We start from the raw sequence: 20944 nt of genomic DNA, 5'->3' as shown, positions 1-20944 counted from the left end.
TTAGCCATTCTTCACTTCCTCATGAGGATCGAGTTAAACACAGCTTCTGCAAAACACACAGATTTGGGGGTGGGAGTGAATCTTGTGGAAGTATACCTGACAAAGTTCAACTATTCCTTTGAGAGATATCATCTTCACCCTTTGATTCTTATCAAGCTGCATTTCAATCAATAACACAGACGCTTGAGTTTAGCTTATGGTCCACTTCCCCCGCCGTAGTGACGAGCCGACAAGATGAATTCCCTTGTCAAAATCAAGATGATCAAACAGATTACAATTTTTCTTCCCCCGTCTTTATTAATGAGGACTGTCTTTCATTGTTATATTGCCTAATAAGAATAAATGGCGTGCCAATGGCAGGCTTGTTGCGCCTACTACACAGTAAATGGGGCTTTGAGACAATTGGACTCAAGTCTAAGAGACTTGAACCAGATAGAAGGAGATTACTGACTAAAGCAGGGATAGTTAAATTCCAGAAAGCTCAACCAACGTCCTCTATGGTGGACAATAGATTTGTGATCGATTTATTTTAACGCGGCAGGATTTTGTTGGAAAAAAATAACCTTGTCTGCAGTCAAACACAAATAGACGGAATAGAAATTGAAAGAGTAATTGGTCAATTGAACTGGAAATCTCATGTAAAAAATATACGACATAAAGTAGCAAGAAACACGTCAATAATGAATAAAGCTAAATATGTTCTAGACCAAAAATCCCTTCATATTCTCTACTGCTCACTAGTGTTACCATATCTGAGTTACTGTGTAGAAATATGGGGAAATAATGACAAAAGTACACTTCATTCACTAACAGTGTTACAAAAAGATCAGTTAGAATAATACATAATGTTGGAAATGGAGAACATACAAACCCTTTATTTATTGAATTAAAGATGCTAAAATTCCACGACATAGTGAAATTGCAAACAGCTAAAATTATACCCAAGGCAAACTATAACCTGCTACCCAAGAATATACAACAATTCTTCTCAACAAAAGAGGGGAAATATAATCTTAGAGAAAAATGTCATTTAAACATTGGTACGCACGTACAACACTAAGACCTTCAGTATATCAGTATGTGGAATTGAAATATGGAATGGATTAAGCAAAGCGATCAAACAATGTACTATATGATCCACTTCGAGAAACTCTTCAAACTTAAAGTGTTTACAAAGTACAAAGAAGAAGAATCATGATAAACATTCTGAACTTATTCACCCATTCATTCTTTCACTCTAAAAATAATCTTACGTATCTCATCGTATGGAATAAAACCTACTTCACTAATTCTTTATTTATTTATTTTTATTGTGAATACATTGAGAACAGGAAGTGAACAAAAGTTTTAGCAAAAGAAAAGGGGTAGGATTAAATAAGCTCTGCTTCTTCCTACTCCTTTTCGAAATAAACTCAAACTCAACTCAACTCAACAGTGTAAACATTCTATAAATTTAAGGGAAAAACTCTGACAGCTCAGTTACCCGAATTTTACCGTTAAAACAGGACTTTTTTTTTTACATCAACTAAATTGACACACGGCAGTAAAACGGCTGATCAAACAAAACAGAAGTCGCCGTCTTGTAGCCACTAGTTGCGGAAGCTAGCTCTCCAATCACCTAAACAGACTAAAACACTCCACGGTGAATTTACGAAAACTGATATACTGTAAAAAGAGTGCTTTGATTTTATTTTACTGTTTTAATTGATTATGCCCTTTAAAATGGTTTTTAATCATATTTGTTTTTATATTATTTTTATTGGTTTTTATTTTTCTTTATTTTTTGTTTTATTCAGTCATTGGTGGAGCATAATATTGTTTTTAACATGGCTGTGCAGCACTTTGGAAACGTTATTGTTGTTTAAATGTGCTATATAAATAAAGTGGATTGGATTGCCAATTGTGTTAGCAAGTTTGCGAATGCTAACGACGCTAGCTTGTATACATTACGATCGCACGTACAAACATGCATTAAAATACTCCTCCTACAGACATCACACATGGGACGGTTTTGTAAGTATGAATTGTTTTAGTTATATTGTAAAACTTCAAAAGGTGGCGTGTTCCCAAGATGCGAAAGACCGAGGAGGCGACGTGCAGGTAAAGGTATTTAATGGAGCTCAAACAAAAAAGGATGAGTGCCGTTAGGAAGGCACTGAAGCATAAGGAAGGCGATGCAAAAACTAAACTACAAGGGACCGGTTGCAAAACAACAAAAACGGAGTGCTGGAACACAGCAAAACTCACGGAAATAGAGTCCACTAGGGGTGTAACGGTACACAAAAATGGCGGTTCGGTACGTACCTCGGTTTAGAGGCCACGGTTTGGTTCATTTTCGGTACAGTAAGAAAACAACAAAATATAAATTTTTGGGTTATTTATTTACCAAATTTGTAAACACTGGCTTCATCCTTTTAACATTGGAAACACAATAATAATTCTGCCCACCTTAATCAACATTAAACTGTCTCAACTTGTTGCTCAGATTAAATAAAATGACAAAACTTTTCTTCGACATATACAAAGTGCAACATTAAACAGTTTCAAGTCAACTCATCATGCTTAATTTATCAAAGCATTTGGGAAGCCTGTGGTTGATTTTTATTATGTAAATTCTATATTTTTATCAACATGTGATAGCAGGGACCCTGCCATTCAAAACTAAGCTGCTACATTACTAATGATTAATGTAACTATAGCTGAAAAAAGTAGTACAAAAGCAATAGGAGAGACTATTCATCCCTGGAACACCATGGAGTTCATGTAGGCTTTATGATGCAGTTACATTATTATAACACTAGCATATGCACGCACGCACACACACACACCGCACAATGAGCTAATGTTACGCTAAAAGTTAATCAGCCTTCACCTCAAGCCAGGACTGTGAGCTAGCTGAGCTGCAGTTTGTTTCTAGAACGTCATTTAGAACGTTGACTGGGAGGTGTTAATTATAATTTGGGGAAAGTCCGTTGCTCACATGCTAAAGACCTATCTGTTTGACGCTGACTACATGCGCTATGAATACGCACTGCTGATTGGCAGTTACCGCTATATATATAACCAATCAGATGGTTGTGTGGGTGGGACAATGCTGGGTGCAGTGTAGGTGACAGAGGCAGAAAACAGAGCGGCTTGTTAAGACTTTAGCTTAGGCAGCTACTTCATATGTTCGTGACAAAGCCGGAACCCCCGTACCGAAACGGTTCAATACAAATACACGTACCGTTACACCCCTAGAGTCCACATGAATGAATATCCATTCCAAACAAAGTCCCGACAAAGAATGATAGCTCACACTCAACTTAAATAGAACTGATTGCTAACAGAAAGGAAGCGCGTGGTGGATCAGTGCTCAGAGAAAGATGTGTGAAGCTAAGTGCCACCAAAAGAAGGAACCAACACCAAACACAGGAGAACACCAACAAAAAAGCGCAGCCTGGTGTAACCAGCCGTGACAAAAACATTGCTTGGACTGATGAATGAAGAATCCCTTTGAGCAGAAACGCTTTGGACAAATAATAGAAAAAAAAACGTAATATCCAATGCATAAAACACTTTTTCAACCCGCAGTAAGAGAACGCAAAGATGGCGCCGTAGCACAGACATGGACACACCTTATCAGTGTCTCTGTCAATGTTTTATAAAAATGATTTGTTAAATACAAAACATTATGGCTGTTAGCGGGAAAAAAAAAAATCCATACGTTAGCAGCACCGTTTTATAGGCCACACAATTCAAAGCGTAGGAAAAAAAAGTATAAGCTGGAAAAAATGGTGCGCGGAAATCCGAATTTTTTTTCTTGTCAATGTTAAAAGACATCAACAATAGTAGTACGTCAATACCTGACTTCATGTTGTGTTGTTACATGAGGTTTAAAAACATGAGATAATGTCTTAGTTTAGTTTATTAAGGATCCCCATTAGTCTACACCGCAGTGGAGACTATTCTTCCTGGGGTCCAAGCAAAAAACATCACAATCACAAAACAAAAAGATTACAATGCAGACATGATCAAATAATAAAATGTTGTATTGCTAAAATAGCAACAACAAAGAACAAAAAAACCAATAACTTTGAGTTTACATAATAATAATGTTCATAACAAAGAAAAAAAGAGCAATATAAAAATAGATACATGTATTTTTGCGGCAAAATCTGCTAAACAGACTCAATAACTCCACGGTGACGTTTCGATGAATTTACTGAGGAAACAATACAAAAAGAATGCCATTGTAAGTTAATAACACTAACCCAGACGCTCGTAAACGTGTTACCATATTGGCTAATACTATCAATCAATCAATCAATCAATGTATTTTATTTCGGCAATCTTCACATAAAACAAAGAACAACAACAAGAAAGAGAAAAAAAAAAAAACCCCAAAAAACAGAAACAAAAAACAAAAACACTCATTTGAGCAATGATTGAGCCGAAATGGTGTAGGTTGAAGCATCCATCCATCCATCCATTTTCTAACGCTTATTCCCTTCCGTGGTCGCGGGGGGCGCTGGCGCCTATCTCAGCTACAATCGGGCGGAAGGCGGGGTACACCCTGGACAAGTCGCCCCCTCATCGCAGGGCCAACACAGATAGACAGACAACATTCACACACTAGGGCCAATTTAGTGTTGCCAATCAACCTATCCACAGGTGCATGTCTTTGGAAGTGGGAGGAAGCCGGAGTACCCGGAGGGAACCCACGCAGTCACGGGGAGAACATGCAAACTCCACACAGAAAGATCCCGAGCCTGGATTTGAACCCAGGACTGCAGGACCTTCGTATTGTGAGGCAGACGCACTAACCCCTCTGCCACCGTGAAGCCCTAGGTTGAATAGGTTGAAGCAACGCTTATATAAACCTACCCCATCACAACAAGAACAAGGTTCAAAATATATAAAATCTAAAACATGCTTCACTTATACTATTTTTTTTTTTAAACAATATACATGCAAAATATATGTAGCACACGTCTCATATACACTTATATATATATACATATATATATATACATATACATATATATATATATATATACATATACACATATCATATATATACACAACTTATTTAAATTCCATATAAAGTGGTAATATATACATTTTAATATAAATAAATAAATAAATGGGTTGTACTTGTATAGCGCTTTTCTACCTTCAAGGTACTCAAAGCGCTTTGACACTACTTCCACATTTACCCATTCACACACACTTTCACACACTGATGGAGGGAGCTGCCATGCAAGGCGCTAACCAGCACCCATCAGGAGGGAGCTGCCATGCAAGGTGCTAACCAGCACCCATCAGGAGCAAGGGTGAAGTGTCTTGCTCAGGACACAACGGACGTGAGGAGGTTGGTACTAGGTGGGGATTGAACCAGGGACCCTCGGGTTGCGCACGGCCACTCCCTCACCGCGCCACGCCGTCCCTATATGAAAGGATTTGCAAATCAATGTATTTTGATTTTATTTATGATCTACACAACGGGCCAACTTCACTGGCTTTGGGGTTTGTAAATAAAAACATGCACACGTAAAAGCCGTTAATTCAGTCCAATGTGTTTGTTGTGTTAATTAGTACCACATGATAACAGGTAAAAAATAGAGCTTCAGAACAACCCAAAATACAGACTCTTTATTGTTCCATTAATTGGGGCTTCACGGTGGCAGAGGGGTTAGTGCGTCTGCCTCACAATACGAAGTTCCTGCAGTCCTGGGTTCAAATCCAGGCTCGGGATCTTTCTGTGTGGAGTTTGCATGTTCTCCCCGTGAATGCGTGGGTTCCCTCCGGGTACTCCGGCTTCCTCCCACTTCCAAAGACATGCACCTGGGGATAGGTTGATTGGCAACACTAAATTGGCCCTAGTGTGTGAATGTGAGTGTGAATGTTGTCTGTCTATCTGTGTTGGCCCTGCGATGAGGTGGCGACTTGTCCAGGGTGTACACCGCCTTCCGCCCGATTGTAGCTGAGATAGGCGCCAGCGCCCCCCGCGACCCCGAAAGGGAATAAGCGGTAGGAAATGGATGGATAATTGAATGTTAATTTTGCCCGGAGTCCATCAAGGAACCAAGTGCCCATACCCTCAATACCATACTCATATGTATAATTATGAGATCATAAATTGTATCTATTTATGAGAGAATGTCGCCGAAAAGCTCCGTTATACCTGTCCACACACCAACACTGACTTTTGCATCACCGTCATTTATCAATCAATCAATCAATCAATGTTTATTTATATAGCCCCAAATCACAAATGTCTCAAAGGACTGCACAAACCATTACGACTATAACATCCTCGGAAGAACCCACAAAAGGGCAAGGAAAACTCACACCCAGTGGGCAGGGAGAATTCACATCCAGTGGGACGCCAGTGACAATGCTGACTATGAGAAACCTTGGAGAGGACCTCAGATGTGGGCAACCCCCCCCTCTAGGGGACCGAAAGCAATGGATGTCGAGCGGGTTCATGGCAATTTGACTACTAAACGTGTTGGCGCCACCCCCCTGCGGGCCGAGGCCACTGACACATTCCTATCCTGTGGGAAACTACCGAACTGATTGAAAAAGACCAAATATTACCAAGGACTGACGTAAAAAAACAACAACAACTCGTCAATGTTGCAACCCTGCCGTATTTGCACGGTGAATCAGAATTTCCTCTGGTGTAACATGAAGAGGGGGGGGGGAAAAAAAAAAAAAAAGAAAAGTCAACAGGAATTAGGTTTCAGCCCAACTGTTTACTCAACTGTGGCCTGAAGTTATTGAAATTGTATCCATGGTTTTCTGTGACTACCGCAGTAATAAATTCAGGATGGCTACGCATTTCTCTTTGAGATGGAAAAAAAAAAAGAGGGGCGGAAGGTGGAGACTGGGTGGAGATGTGCTGTAGGAGAGGCAGGACAGTTCTCATGTTGCTGAAAGACTCTCGGCCAGAGGAGCACACTTTTTTTTTTTTTTAAGACCTGACAATATTTTTAACACTAAATTGGCCCTAGTGTGTGAATGTGAGTGTGAATGTTGTCCGTCTATCTGTGTTGGCGACTTGTCCAGGGTGTACCTCGCCTTCCGCCCGATTGTAGCTGAGATAGGCGCCAGCGCCCCCCGCCACCCCAAAAGGGAATAAGCGGTAGAAAATGGATGGCTGGATGGAATATTTTTCTAACTTACTTACCCATGTTAAAGACCTACTGAAACCCACTACTACCGACCACGCAGTTTGATAGATTTACAGGTGCTGTTCATATTATTAGAATATCATGAAAAAGTTGATTTATTTCAGTAATTATATTCAGAATGTGCAACTTGCATATTATATCAATTCATTACACACATAGTGATATATTTGAAATGTGTATTTCTTTACATTTTGATGATTAGTACTGACAATTACTGTCCATCCATCCATCATCTTCCGCTTATCCGAGGTCGGGTCGCGGGGGCAGCAGCCTAAGCAGGGAAGCCCAGACTTCCCTCTCCCCAGCCACTTCGTCTAGCTCTTCCCGGGGGATCCCGAGGCGTTCCCAGGCCAGCCGGGAGACATAGTCTTCCCAACGTGTCCTGGGTCTTCCCCGTGGCCTCCTACCGGCTGGACGTGCCCTAAACACCTCCCTAGGGAGGCGTTCGGGTGGCATCCTGACCAGATGCCCGAACCACCTCATCTGGCTCCTCTCGATGTGGAGGAGCAGCGGCTTTACTTTGAGTTCCTCCCGGATGGCAGAGCTTCTCACCCTATCTCTAAGGGAGAGGAAACTCATTTGGGCCGCTTGTACCCGTGATCTTATCCTTTCGGTCATGACCCAAAGCTCATGACCATAGGTGAGGATGGGAACGTAGATCGACCGGTAAATTGAGAGCTTTGCCTTCCGGCTCAGCTCCTTCTTCACCACAACGGATCGGTACAACGTCCGCATTACTGAAGACGCCGCACCGATCGATCGGTGCTATTGGTATTACTTTTGTAATAAATATTTTATTTTTTGACTTAAATCGTGGAGCTTCACGGTGGGAGAGGGGTTAGTGCGTCTGCCTCACAATACGAAGGTCCTGCAGTCCTGGGTTCAATCCCAGGCTCGGGATCTTTCTGTGTGGAGTTTGCATGTTCTCCCCGTGACTGCGTGGGTTCCCTCCGGGTACTCCGGCTTCCTCCCACCTCCAAAGACATGCACCTGGGGATCGGTTGATTGGCAACACTAAATTGGCCCTAGTGTGTGAATATGAGTGTGAATGTTGTCTGTCTATCTGTGTTGGCCCTGCGATGAGGTGGCGACTTGTCCAGGGTGTACCCTGCCTTCCGCCCGATTGTAGCTGAGATAGGCGCCAGCGCCCCCCGCGACCCCGAAAGGGAATAAGCGGTAGAAAATGGATGGATGGATGGATTTTATTTTTTGACTTAAATCGTGGAGCTTCACGGTGGAAGAGGGGTTAGTGCGTCTGCCTCACAATACGAAGGTCCTGCAGTCCTGGGTTCAATCCCAGGCTCGGGATCTTTCTGTGTGGAGTTTGCATGTTCTCCCCGTGACTGCGTGGGTTCCCTCCGGGTACTCCGGCTTCCTCCCACTTCCAAAGACATGCACCTGGGGATAGGTTGATTGGCAACACTAAATTGGCCCTAATGTGTGAATGTTGTCTGTCTATCCGTGTTGGCCCTGCGATGAGGTGGCGATTTGTCCACGGTGTACCCCGCCTTCCGCCCGATTGTAGCTGAGATAGGCGCCAGTGCCCCCCGCAACCTCAAAAGGGAATAAGCAGTAGAAAATGGACTTAAATCGTTGTCCTGCGTCGTATTATTATCATAATCAATTAATAAAGGCAAAAGTACCGGCCGGTATCGATACCCAAATTTGCGATATTGCCCACCCCTACTGAGAACCCCCAGCGAAACACGGAAGAGGAATTGAAAGCCACTTTCACTCTTGCCCGCTGAAAGATGAGTGAACAACAACACCGACGGTGGCTTTGGTTTTCCATCTGCACTCGTGTGGTTGTGCAAAAAAGGCGGTGACGACAGTCAGCGGCACGCAGCCTGTGCATCATCACCAAACAGCTCCTGACAACGGACCTCCTTGCCCTGTCGGCAAAAGCCAGAGATAGCGGAAGACACACGCTGATCTTTTCAATGTTGTTCCCTTAAACACGCTGTCGCATGCCACACATAACACTGACACCAACAGAAAGAGCCTGTCCCGCCGCCTCGGAACGCATCGGGCTTGGGCGACAAGCACGATGATGCGCGACCCGACACCTCATTGGCTGACACGTTTGAGCGTGGCATCCCTCCCCCCGTCCACCCCCCCGCAGTCTGAGGTTTGTTTACAACAGGCCCGCGGGCACCAGGTCGCCCGTAAGGACCAGATGAGTCACCCGCTGGCCTGTTCTAAAAAATAGTTCAAATAGCAGCACTTACCAGTGAGCTGCACCAATTTTTAAAAATTGTATGTATTTACTAGCAAACTGGTCTGGCTTTGCTCAACATTTTTAATTCTAAGAGAGACAAAACTCAAATAGAATTTGAAAATCCAAGAAAATATTTGAAAGACCTGGTCTTCACATGTTTAAATAATTTATTTTTTTAACTTTGCTTCTTATAACTTTCAGAAAGACAATTTTAGAGAAAAAATACAACCTTAAAAATGATTTTAGGATTTTCCAACACGTATATCTTTTTACCTTTTAAATTGCTTCCTCGTCTTTCCTGACAATTTAAATAAATGTTCAAGTATTTTTTTTTAATTATTGTAAAGAATAATAAATACATTTTAATTAAATTCCTCATTTTAGCTTCTGTTTTTTCGATGAAGAATATTTGTGAAATATTTCTTCAAACTTATTATGATTGAAATTCAAAAAAAAAAAAATTATTCTGGGGAATCCAGAAAATGCCCTGCGATGAGGTGGCGACTTGTCCAGGGTGTACCCCGCCTTCCGCCCGATTGTAGCTGAGATAGGCGCCAGCGCCCCCCGCGACCCCAAAAAGGGAATAAGCAGTAGAAAATGGATGGATGGATGGATGAATCTAGAAAATCTGTAGAATCTAATTTCAATCTTATTTCAAAGTCTTTTGACTTTATTTTAACATTTTTGTTCTGGAAAATTTAGAAGAAATAATGATTTGTCTTTGTTAGAAATATAGTTTGGTCCAATTTGTTATATATTCTAACACAGTGCAGATTGGATTTTAACCTATTTAAAACATGTCATCAAAATTCTAAAATTAATCTTAATTGGGAACAATTACTCGATTATTTTTCAAAAAAATTTCAAAAATATTCGAATTAGCTACTTTTTCTCTTCTTTTTTTCGGTTGAATTTTGAATTTTAAAGAGTCAAAATTGAAGATAAACTATGTTTCAAAATTTAATTTTCTTTTTTTTTTCGTGTTTTCTCCTCTTTTAAATCGTTTAATTAAGTGTTTTCAAAATATCTAGTTTTTGTCTTAATTTTTTGGGGGATTTTAAAGAGTCCAAATTGAAGATAAACTATGTTTCAAAATTTAATTTTCATTTTTTTCGAGTTTTCTCCTCTTTTAAATCGTTCAATTAAGTGTTTTTTCATCATTTATTCTCTACAAAAAACCTTCCGTAAAAGGAAAAAAAAATGTTTGACGGAATGACAGACAAAAATATATATATTTTTTTTATATATATAGATTTATTTATAAAAGGTAAATTGAGCAAATTGGCTATTTCTGGCAATTTATTTAAGTGTGTATCAAACTGGTAGCCCTTTGCATTAATCAGTACCCAAGAAGTAGCTCTTGGTTTCAAAAAGGTTGGTGACCCCTGGTTGACCCCCTAGGATTTTTAAACACATATACCTTTTTACCTTTTAAATTCCTTCCTCTTCTTTCCTGACAATTTAAATCAATGTTCAAGTATTTTTTTTTTATTATTGGGAAGAATAATAAATACATTTTAATTAAATTCCTCATTTTAGCTTCTGTTTTTTCGACAAAGAATATTTGTGAAATATTTCTTCAAACTTATGATTCAAATTCTCAAAAAATATTCTGGCGAATCTAGAAAATCTGTAGAATCTAATTTAAATCTTATTTCAAAGTCATTTGAATTTCTTTTAAAGTTTCTGGAAAATCTAGAAGAAATAATGATTTGTCTTTGTTAGAAATATAGCCTGGTCCAATTTGTTATATATTCTAACAAAGTGCAGATTGGATTTTAACCTATTTAAAACATGACATCAAAAGTCTAAAATTAATCTTAATCAAGAACAATTACTCAATTTAAAAAAAAAAAATTTTCAAAAAGATTCGAATTAGCTAGTTTTTCTCTTCATTTTTTAGGGGTGAATTTTGAATTTTAAAGAGTCAAAATTGAAGATAAACTATGTTTCAGAATTTAATTTTCATTTTTTTCGTGTTTTCTCCACTTTTAAATCGTTCAATAAAGTGTTTTCGAATTAGCTAGTTTTTCTCTTCATTTTTTGCGGGTGAATTTTGAATTTTAAACAGTCAAAATTGAAGATAAACTATGTTTCAAAATTAAAAATATATTTTTTTGTGTGTTTTCTCCTCTTTTAAATCGTTCAATTAAGTGTTTTTTCTTCATTTATTCTCTACAAAAAACCTTCCGTAAAAGGAAAAAAATGTCGGACAGAATGACAGACAGAAATACCCATGTTTATATATATATATATATATATATATATATATATATATATATATATATATATATATATATATATATATATATATATATAGATTTATTTATAAAAGGTAAATTGAGCAAATTGGCTATTTCTGGCAATTTATTTAAGTGTGTATCAAACTGGTAGCCCTTGGCATTAATCAGTACCCAAGAAGTAGCTCTTGGTTTCAAAAAGGTTGGTGACCCCTGGTTGACCCCCTAGGATTTTCAAACACATGAACCTTTTTACCTTTTAAATTCCTTCCTCTTCTTTCCTGACAATTTAAATCAATGTTCAAGTAATTTTTTTATTATTATTGTAAAGAATAATAAATACATTTTAATTAAATTCCTCAATTTAGCTTCTGTTTTTTCGACGAAGAATATTTGTGATATATTTCTTCAAACTTATTATGATTAAAATTCCCCAAAAATCTTCTGGCAAATCTAGAAAATCTGTAGAATCTAATTTAAATCTTATTTCAAAGTCATTTGAATTTCTTTTAAAATTTCTGGAAAATCTAGAAGATTTGTCTTTGTTAGAAATATAGTTTGGTCCAATTTGTTATATATTCTAACAAAATGCAGATTGGATTTTAACCTATTTAAAACATGTCATCAAAAGTCTAAAATTAATCTTAATCAAGAACGATTACTCAATTATTCTTCAAATTTTTTTCAAAAAGATTCGAATTAGCTACTTTTTCTCTTCATTTTTTTGGGGTGAATTTTGAATTTTAAAGAGTACAAATTGAAGATAAACTATGTTTCAAAATGGTATTTTCATTTTTTTCGTGTTTTCTCCACTTTTAAAACGTTCAATAAAGTGTTTTCGTATTAGCTAGTTTTTGTCTTCATTTTTTGCGGGTGAATTTTGAATTTTAAACAGTCAAAATTGAAGATAAACTATGTTTCAAAATTAAAAAATATTTTTTTGTGTGTTTTCTCCTCTTTTAAATCGTTCAATTAAGTGTTTTTTCTTCATTTATTCTCTACAAAAAACCTTCCGTAAAAGGAAAAAAATGTCAGACGGAATGACAGACAGAAATACCCATGTTTTTTATATATATATATATATATATATATATATATATAGATTTATTTATAAAAGGTAAATTGAGCAAATTGGCTATTTCTGGCAATTTATTTAAGTGTGTATCAAACTGGTAGCCCTTCGCATTAATCAGTACCCAAGAAGTAGCTCTTGCTTTCAAAAAGGTTGGTGACCCCTGGTTGACCCCCTAGGATTTTCAAACACATGAACCTTTTTATCTTTTAAATTCCTTCCTCGTCTTTCCTGACAATTAACATCAATGTTCAAGTATTTTTTTTATTATTGTAAAGAATAATAAATACATTTTAATTAAATTCCTCAATTTAGCTTCTGTTTTTTCGACGAAGAATATTTGTGATATATTTCTTCAAACTTATTATGATTAAAATTCCCCAAAAAATATTCTGGCAAATCTAGAAAATCTGTAGAATCAAATTTAAATCTTATTTCAAAGTCTTTTGACTTTATTCAAAAATTTTTGTTCTGGAAAATCTAGAAGAAATAATGATTTGTCTTTGTTAGAAATATAGTTTGGTCCAATTTGTTATATATTCTAACACAGTGCAGATTGGATTTTAACCTATTTAAAACATGTCATCAAAATTCTAAAATTAATCTTAATCAGGAACAATTACTCGATTATTTTTCAAAAAAAATTTCAAAAAGATTCGAATTAGCTACTTTTTCTCTTCTTTTTTTCGGTTGAATTTTGAATTTTAAAGAGTCGAAATTGATGATAAACTATGTTTCAAAATTTAATTTTCTTTTTTTTTCGTGTTTTCTCCTCTTTTAAATCGTTTAATTAAGTGTTTTCAAATTAGCTAGTTTTTGTCTTAATTTTTTGGGGGATTTTAAAGAGTCCAAATTGAAGATAAACTAGGTTTCAAAATTTAATTTTCATTTTTTTCGAGTTTTCTCCTCTTTTAAATCGTTCAATTAAGTGTTTTTTCATCATTTATTCTCTACAAAAAACCTTCCGTAAAAGGAAAAAAAAATGTTTGACGGAATGACAGACAAAAATATATATTTTTTTTATATATATAGATTTATTTATAAAAGGTAAATTGAGCAAATTGGCTATTTCTGGCAATTTATTTAAGTGTGTATCAAACTGGTAGCCCTTGGCATTAATCAGTACCCAAGAAGTAGCTCTTGGTTTCAAAAAGGTTGCTGACCCCTGGTTGACCCCCTAGGATTTTTAAACACATATACCTTTTTATCTTTTAAATTCCTTCCTCTTCTTTCCTGACAATTTAAATCAATGTTCAAGTATTTTTTTTTTAATTATCGTAAACAATAATAAATACATTTTAATTAAATTCCTCATTTTAGCTTCTGTTTTTTCGACAAAGAATATTTGTGAAATATTTCTTCAAACTTATTATGATTAAAATTCCCCAAAAATCTTCTGGCAAATCTAGAAAATCTGTAGAATCTAATTTAAATCTTATTTCAAAGTCTTTTGAATTTCTTTTAAAATTTCTGGAAAATCTAGAAAAAATAATGATTTGTCTTTGTTAGACGTATAGCCTGGTCCAATTTGTTATATATTCTAACAAAGTGCAGATTGGATTTTAACCTATTTAAAACATGACATCAAAAGTCTAAAATTAATCTTAATCAAGAACAATTACTCAATTTAAAAAAAAAATTTTTTCAAAAAGATTCGAATTAGCTAGTTTTTCTCTTCATTTTTTAGGGGTGAATTTTGAATTTTAAAGAGTCAAAATTGAAGATAAACTATGTTTCAGAATTTAATTTTCATTTTTTTCGTGTTTTCTCCACTTTTAAATCGTTCAATAAAGTGTTTTCGAATTAGCTAGTTTTTCTCTTCATTTTTTGCGGGTGAATTTTGAATTTTAAACAGTCAAAATTGAAGATAAACTATGTTTCAAAATTAAAAATATATTTTTTTGTGTGTTTTCTCCTCTTTTAAATCGTTCAATTAAGTGTTTTTTCTTCATTTATTCTCTACAAAAAACCTTCCGTAAAAGGAAAAAAATGTCAGACGGAATGACAGACAGAAATACCCATGTTTTTTATATATATATATATATATATATATATATATATATATATATATATATATATATATATATATATATATATTTATTTATAAAAGTTAAATTGAGCAAATTGGCTATTTCTGGCAATTTATTTAAGTGTGTATCAAACTGGTAGCCCTTGGCATTAATCAGTACCCAAGAAGTAGCTCTTGGTTTCAAAAAGGTTGGTGACCCCTGGTTGACCCCCTAGGATTTTTAAACACATATACCTTTTTATCTTTTAAATTCCTTCCTCGTCTTTCCTGACAATTAACATCAATGTTCAAGTATTTTTTTTATTATTGTAAAGAATAATAAATACATTTTAATTAAATTCCTCATTTTAGCTTCTGTTTTTTCGACGAAGAATATTTGTGATTAATTTCGTCAAACTTATTTTGATTAAAATTCCCCAAAAAATATTCTGGCCGATCTAGAAAATCTGTAGAATCTAATTTAAATCTTATTTCAAAGTCATTTGATTTTCTTTTAAAGTTTCTGGAAAATCTAGAAGAAATAATGATTTGTCTTTGTCAGAAATACAGTTTGGTCCAATTTGTTATATATTCTAACAAAGTGCAGATTGGATTTTAACCTATTTAAAACATGACATCAAAAGTCTAAAATTAATCTTAATCAGGAACAATTACTCAATTATTTTTTAAATTTTTTTCAAAAAGATTTGAATTAGCTACTTTTTCTCTTCATTTTTTGGGGGGGAATTTTTTATTTTAAAGAGTCAAAATTGAAGATAAACTATGTTTCAAAATTTAATTTTCATTTTTTTTTCGTGTTTTCTCCTCTTTTATATCGTTCAATTAAGTGTTTTTTCATCATTTATTCTCTACAAAAAACCTTCCGTAAAAGGAAAAAAAATGTCAGACGGAATGACGGACAGAAATACCCATTTTTTTTAATATATATATAGATTTATTTATAAAAGGTAAATTGAGCAAATTGGCTATTTCTGGCAATTTATTTAAGTGTGTATCAAACTAGTATCCCTTCGCATTAATCAGTACCCAAGAAGTAGCTCTTGTTTTCAAAAAGTTTGGTGACTCCTGGTTTACAATGATCCGAAGAAAAGGATGCCATCCCACATGGTATGGTTTTTTTTGTCCTCAAATTGTCAACAAAGATCCCGCGGCACCTACACACTTAAAAATACGCTGGAACATCACTATGAATATTTCAATGGCATTCTGCAGTAAACACATCTGGCAACAAAACACAATCACATAGAGTGAGAGAGAGAGAGAGCACTTCCCCATATTCAAATATTCAAAACAAAAAAGTGCCTCAATATACATAAATAATAACACTAATGTGTTTATATACTAGATGTACTTTGAAGAGGGATGAAATATTAATTGGCACTTAAAGAGGGGCCCGCTGATGACGCGCCTTAATAACGTGAAGTGAAGTGAATTATATTTACATAGCGCTTTTCTCTCTTGACTCAAAGCGCTTTACAAACCCCGTTTCCATATGAGTTGGGAAATTGTGTTATATTTTCAACCCATATTCAATTGAATGCACTACAAAGACAAGATATATTTTTTTTGCACATAATAATTAACTTAGAATTTCATGGCTGCAACACATGCCAAAGTAGTTGGGAAAGGGCATGTTCGCCACTGTGTTACATCACCTTTTCTTTTAACAACACTCAATATTGTTTGGGAACTGAGGAAACTAATTGTTGAAGCTTTGAAAGTGGAATTCTTTCCCATTTTTGTTTTATGTCGAGCTTCAGTCGTTTAACAGTCCGGAGTCTCCGCTGTCGTATTTCACGCTTCATAATGCGCCACACATTTTCCATGGGAGACAGATCTGGACTGCAGGCGGGCCAGGAAAGTACCCGCACTCTTTTTTTTACGAAGCCACGCTGTTGTAACACTTGTCTTGCTGAAATAAGCAGGGGCGTCCATGATAACGTTGCTTGGATGACAACATATGTTGCTCCCAAACCTGGCTTTTGAACTTTGCGCCTATAACAATCCGGATGGTTAGCCTGCACACCTGTGGGATGTTCCAAATAAGTGTTTGATGAGCATTTCTCAACTTTATCAGTATATATTGCCACCTTTCCCAAATGCTGCCATCAAATTCTAATGTTAATGATTATTTGCACAAAAAAAAAAATGTTTATCAGTTTGAACATGAAATATGTTGTCTTTGTAGCATATTCAACTGAATATGGGTTGAAAAGGATTTGCAAATCATTGTATTCCGTTTATATTTATATTTCCCAACTCATATGGAAACGGGGTTCGTACATAGTGAAACCCAATATTTAAGTTGCGTTTAAACCAGTGTGGGTGTCACTGGGAGCAGGTGGGTAAAGTGTCTTGCCCAAGGACACAACGGCAGTGACTAGGATGGCGGAAGTGGGGATCGAACCTGGAACCCTCAACTTGCTGGCAGGGCCACTCTACCAACCGGGCTATGCCGTCCCAGTATAGCGATACCAATATAGTGAAGACAGGTGATAAAAAGGGGGGGTGGGGGGGGGGGGGGGTTTACCTGGTGCTGCTGGAGACGGGCGAGATCGGCCGCGGTCACCTCCGCTGACGGCGTGGCGCTCTTGCTGCGTCCCTCCCCGGAACCGTCCTCCGCCCTGGCTGCTGCTCCTCCATTTTGATGAAGTGGTCCATTGCTTGTTGTCTCGGTCCCAGGGTCTTGCATCATGACTTAAAAACTTGCGGGGAGAAACCAGGGACAGGGAGGGCGAGAAGAAGAGAGAGAAAGAGGGAAAGAGAGAGGGAGAGACGAGGTCAAACAGCTGTTAAAACACAGCAATCAGGTTGTGTTACAAGTCCAGGACAAAATATAAACATCTGTCATATCCTTTTTCCTCGCAATTGCACTTTTATTACACGTCTCATTCTTGGTCTTTGCACTGCCTTCCCTTGTTTTTTGTTTGTTCTTCTCGTATGAGAATAGGGAGTGCACGGAAACCAGGTTTCGTTTGAGTTCTTCATTATGAAATAGAAATACGGGTGCTCTGGGGGAGGGTGGAGAATAGAATAGACTTTATTGTCATTATATTTGCATATAACGAGATTAAAGGGGAACATTATCATGCAAGCGTCAATATATACCTTGATGGTGCAGAAAAAAGACCATGTATTTTTTTAACCGAATTCCGAGATCTAAATGGGTGAATTTTGGCGAATTAAACGCCTTTCTGTTTATCGCTCTTTTAGCGATGACATCAGAACGTGGCGTCACCGAGGTAACACACCTGCCATATTCATTTTCACATTACAAACACCGGGTCTCAGCTCTTGTTATTTTCTGTTTTCTCGACTATTTTTTGGAACCTTGGAGACATCATGCCTCGTCGGTGTGTTGTCGGAGGGTGTAACAACACTAACAGGGAGGGATTCAAGTTGCACCACTGGCAAGAAATCTGCCGCCAGACCCCCATTGAATGTGCCGGAGTGTCTGCACATTTGACCGGCGATGCTAAAGCAGACATGGCACAGAGATGTATGGATAACCTGCAGATGCATGTGCAACCATAGTCAACGGAATCACAAAGGTGAGTTTTGTTGATGTTGACTGCCAGCTAATCGATGCTAACATGCTACGCTAATCGATGCTAACATGCTATTTACCGGCGGTGCTAAAGCAGACATGGCACAGAGATGTATGGATAACCTGCAGATGCATTTGCAACGATAGTCAACGGAATCACAAAGGTGAGTTTTGTTGATGTTGACTGCCAGCTAATCGATGCTAACATGCTACGCTAATTGATGCTAACATGCTATTTACCAGCGGTACTAAAGCAGACATGGCACAGAGATGTATGGATAACCTGCAGATGCATTTGCAACGATAGTCAACGAAATCAAAAAGGTGAGTTTTGTTGATGTTGACTGCCAGCTAATCGATGCTAACATGCTATGCTAATCGATGCTAACATGCTATTTACCGGCGGTACTAAAGCAGACATGGAACAGAGATGTATGGATAACCTGCAGATGCATTTGCAACGATAGTCAACGGAATCACAAAGGTGAGTTTTGTTGATGTTGACTGCCAGCTAATCGATGCTAACATGCTACGCTAATTGATGCTAACATGCTATTTACCAGCGGTACTAAAGCAGACATGGCACAGAGATGTATGGATAACCTGCAGATGCATGTGCAACTATAGTCAACGGAATCACAAAGGTGAGTTTTGTTGATGTTGACTGCCAGCTAATCGATGCTAACATGCTACGCTAATTGATGCTAACATGCTATTTACCAGCGGTGCTAAAGCAGACATGGCACAGAGATGTATGGATAACCTGCAGATGCATTTGCAACGATAGTCAACGGAATCACAAAGGTGAGTTTTGTTGATCTTGACTGCCAGCTAATCGATGCTAACATGCTACGCTAATTGATGCTAACATGCTATTTACCAGCGGTACTAAAGCAGACATGGCACAGAGATGTATGGATAACCTGCAGATGCATTTGCAACGATAGTCAACGAAATCAAAAAGGTGAGTTTTGTTGATGTTGACTGCCAGCTAATCGATGCTAACATGCTATGCTAATCGATGCTAACATGCTATTTACCGGCGGTGCTAAAGCAGACATGGCACAGAGATGTATGGATAACCTGCAGATGCATTTGCAACGATAGTCAACGGAATCACAAAGGTGAGATTTGTTGATCTTGACTGCCAGCTAATTGATGCTAACATGCTACGCTAATTGATGCTAACATGCTATTTACCAGCGGTACTAAAGCAGACATGGCACAGAGATGTATGGATAACCTGCAGATGTATTTGCAACGATAGTCAACGAAATCAAAAAGGTGAGTTTTGTTGATGTTGACTGCCAGCTAATTGATGCTAACATGCTACGCTAATTGATGCTAACATGCTATTTACCAGCGGTACTAAAGCAGACATGGCACAGAGATGTATGGATAACCTGCAGATGCATTTGCAACGATAGTCAACGGAATCACAAAGGTGAGTTTTGTTGATGTTGACTGCCAGCTAATCGATGGTAACATGCTACGCTAATTGATGCTAACATGCTATTTACCAGCGGTACTAAAGCAGACATGGCACAGAGATGTATGGATAACCTGTAGATGCATGTGCAGCTTCCACACACATTTAATGCGAAAAAAAAACACTTACCAATCGACGGATTTAAGTTGCTCCAGTGTCAAAAGATGCGAAAGTCCTGATCGTTTGGTCCGCACATTTTACCGGCGATGCTAACGCAGCTATTCGGCCATGCTATGGCTATGAATAGCGTCAATAGCTATTCGCTCAATAGCTTCAGTTTCTTTTTCAATATTTTCATACTCCAACCATCTGTTTCAATACATGCGTAATCTGTTGAACCGCTTAAGTCGCTGAAATCCGAGTTTGAATCCGAGCTAATGTCGCTATATCTTGCTGTGGTATTCCCATTGTTTGTTTACATTGGCAGCACTGTGTGACGTCACAGGGAAATGGATAGTGGTTTCGAAGATAGCGAAAATAAGGCACTTTAAAGCTTTATTTAGGGATATTCCGAGACCGGTAACATTTTGAAAAAAAACTTCAAAAAATACAATAAGCCAATGGGAACTGATTTTTATTGTTTTTAACCCTTTTGAAATTGTGATAATGTTCCCCTTTAAAGACTCCAACTTAAGGTGCGGTTGTGGGAACAAATATGGGGTAAAATAAAAAAAAACAAGAGGTAATAAAGGGAAAAACTAACAACTGAAATAAACGGACTACTATCCAATAAAAATATCAAGCAATCCTTTACAATATACAAAACACTGTAGAATATTCAGAACACGACAAGAGTACCGAAATAATAAATAACAATTGAGGGTGCATGGGAGTTTGCCCAGCCAGTCTACATGTGCTTTGTGGACTTGGAGAAGGCATTCGACCGTGTCCCTCGGGAAGTCCTGTGGGGAGTGCTCAGAGAGTATGGGGTATCGGACTGTCTTATTGTGGCGGTCCGCTCCCTGTATGATCAGTGCCAGAGCTTGGTCCGCATTGCTGGCAGTAAGTCGGACACATTTCCAGTGAGGGTTGGACTCCGCCAAGGCTGTCCTTTGTCACCGATTCTGTTCATAACTTTTATGGACAGAATTTCTAGGCGCAGTCAAGGCGTTGAGGGGTTCCGGTTTGGTGACCGCAGGATTAGGTCTCTGCTTTTTGCAGATGATGTGGT

General features: G+C 37.6%; 1 protein-coding gene across 1 annotated transcript in view; it reads right to left on the bottom strand.

The window, feature by feature from the left end:
• foxp1b (forkhead box P1b) overlaps nucleotides 1-20944 on the bottom strand; it is a 670786-nt gene that overhangs the window by 361665 nt on the left and 288177 nt on the right. Inside the window, 1 exon segment of the mRNA XM_061874765.1 lies at nucleotides 17268-17442. Coding sequence (XP_061730749.1) covers nucleotides 17268-17432 — 165 coding nt within the window. The 5' untranslated portion in view covers nucleotides 17433-17442.

The sequence above is a fragment of the Nerophis ophidion genome, linkage group LG16 (genome assembly GCF_033978795.1).
Source record: "Nerophis ophidion isolate RoL-2023_Sa linkage group LG16, RoL_Noph_v1.0, whole genome shotgun sequence".
NCBI classification, from domain to species: Eukaryota; Metazoa; Chordata; class Actinopteri; order Syngnathiformes; family Syngnathidae; genus Nerophis; species Nerophis ophidion.
Note: the sequence above shows the minus strand (reverse complement) of the source record. Positions and strands in the feature narration are given on the sequence as shown.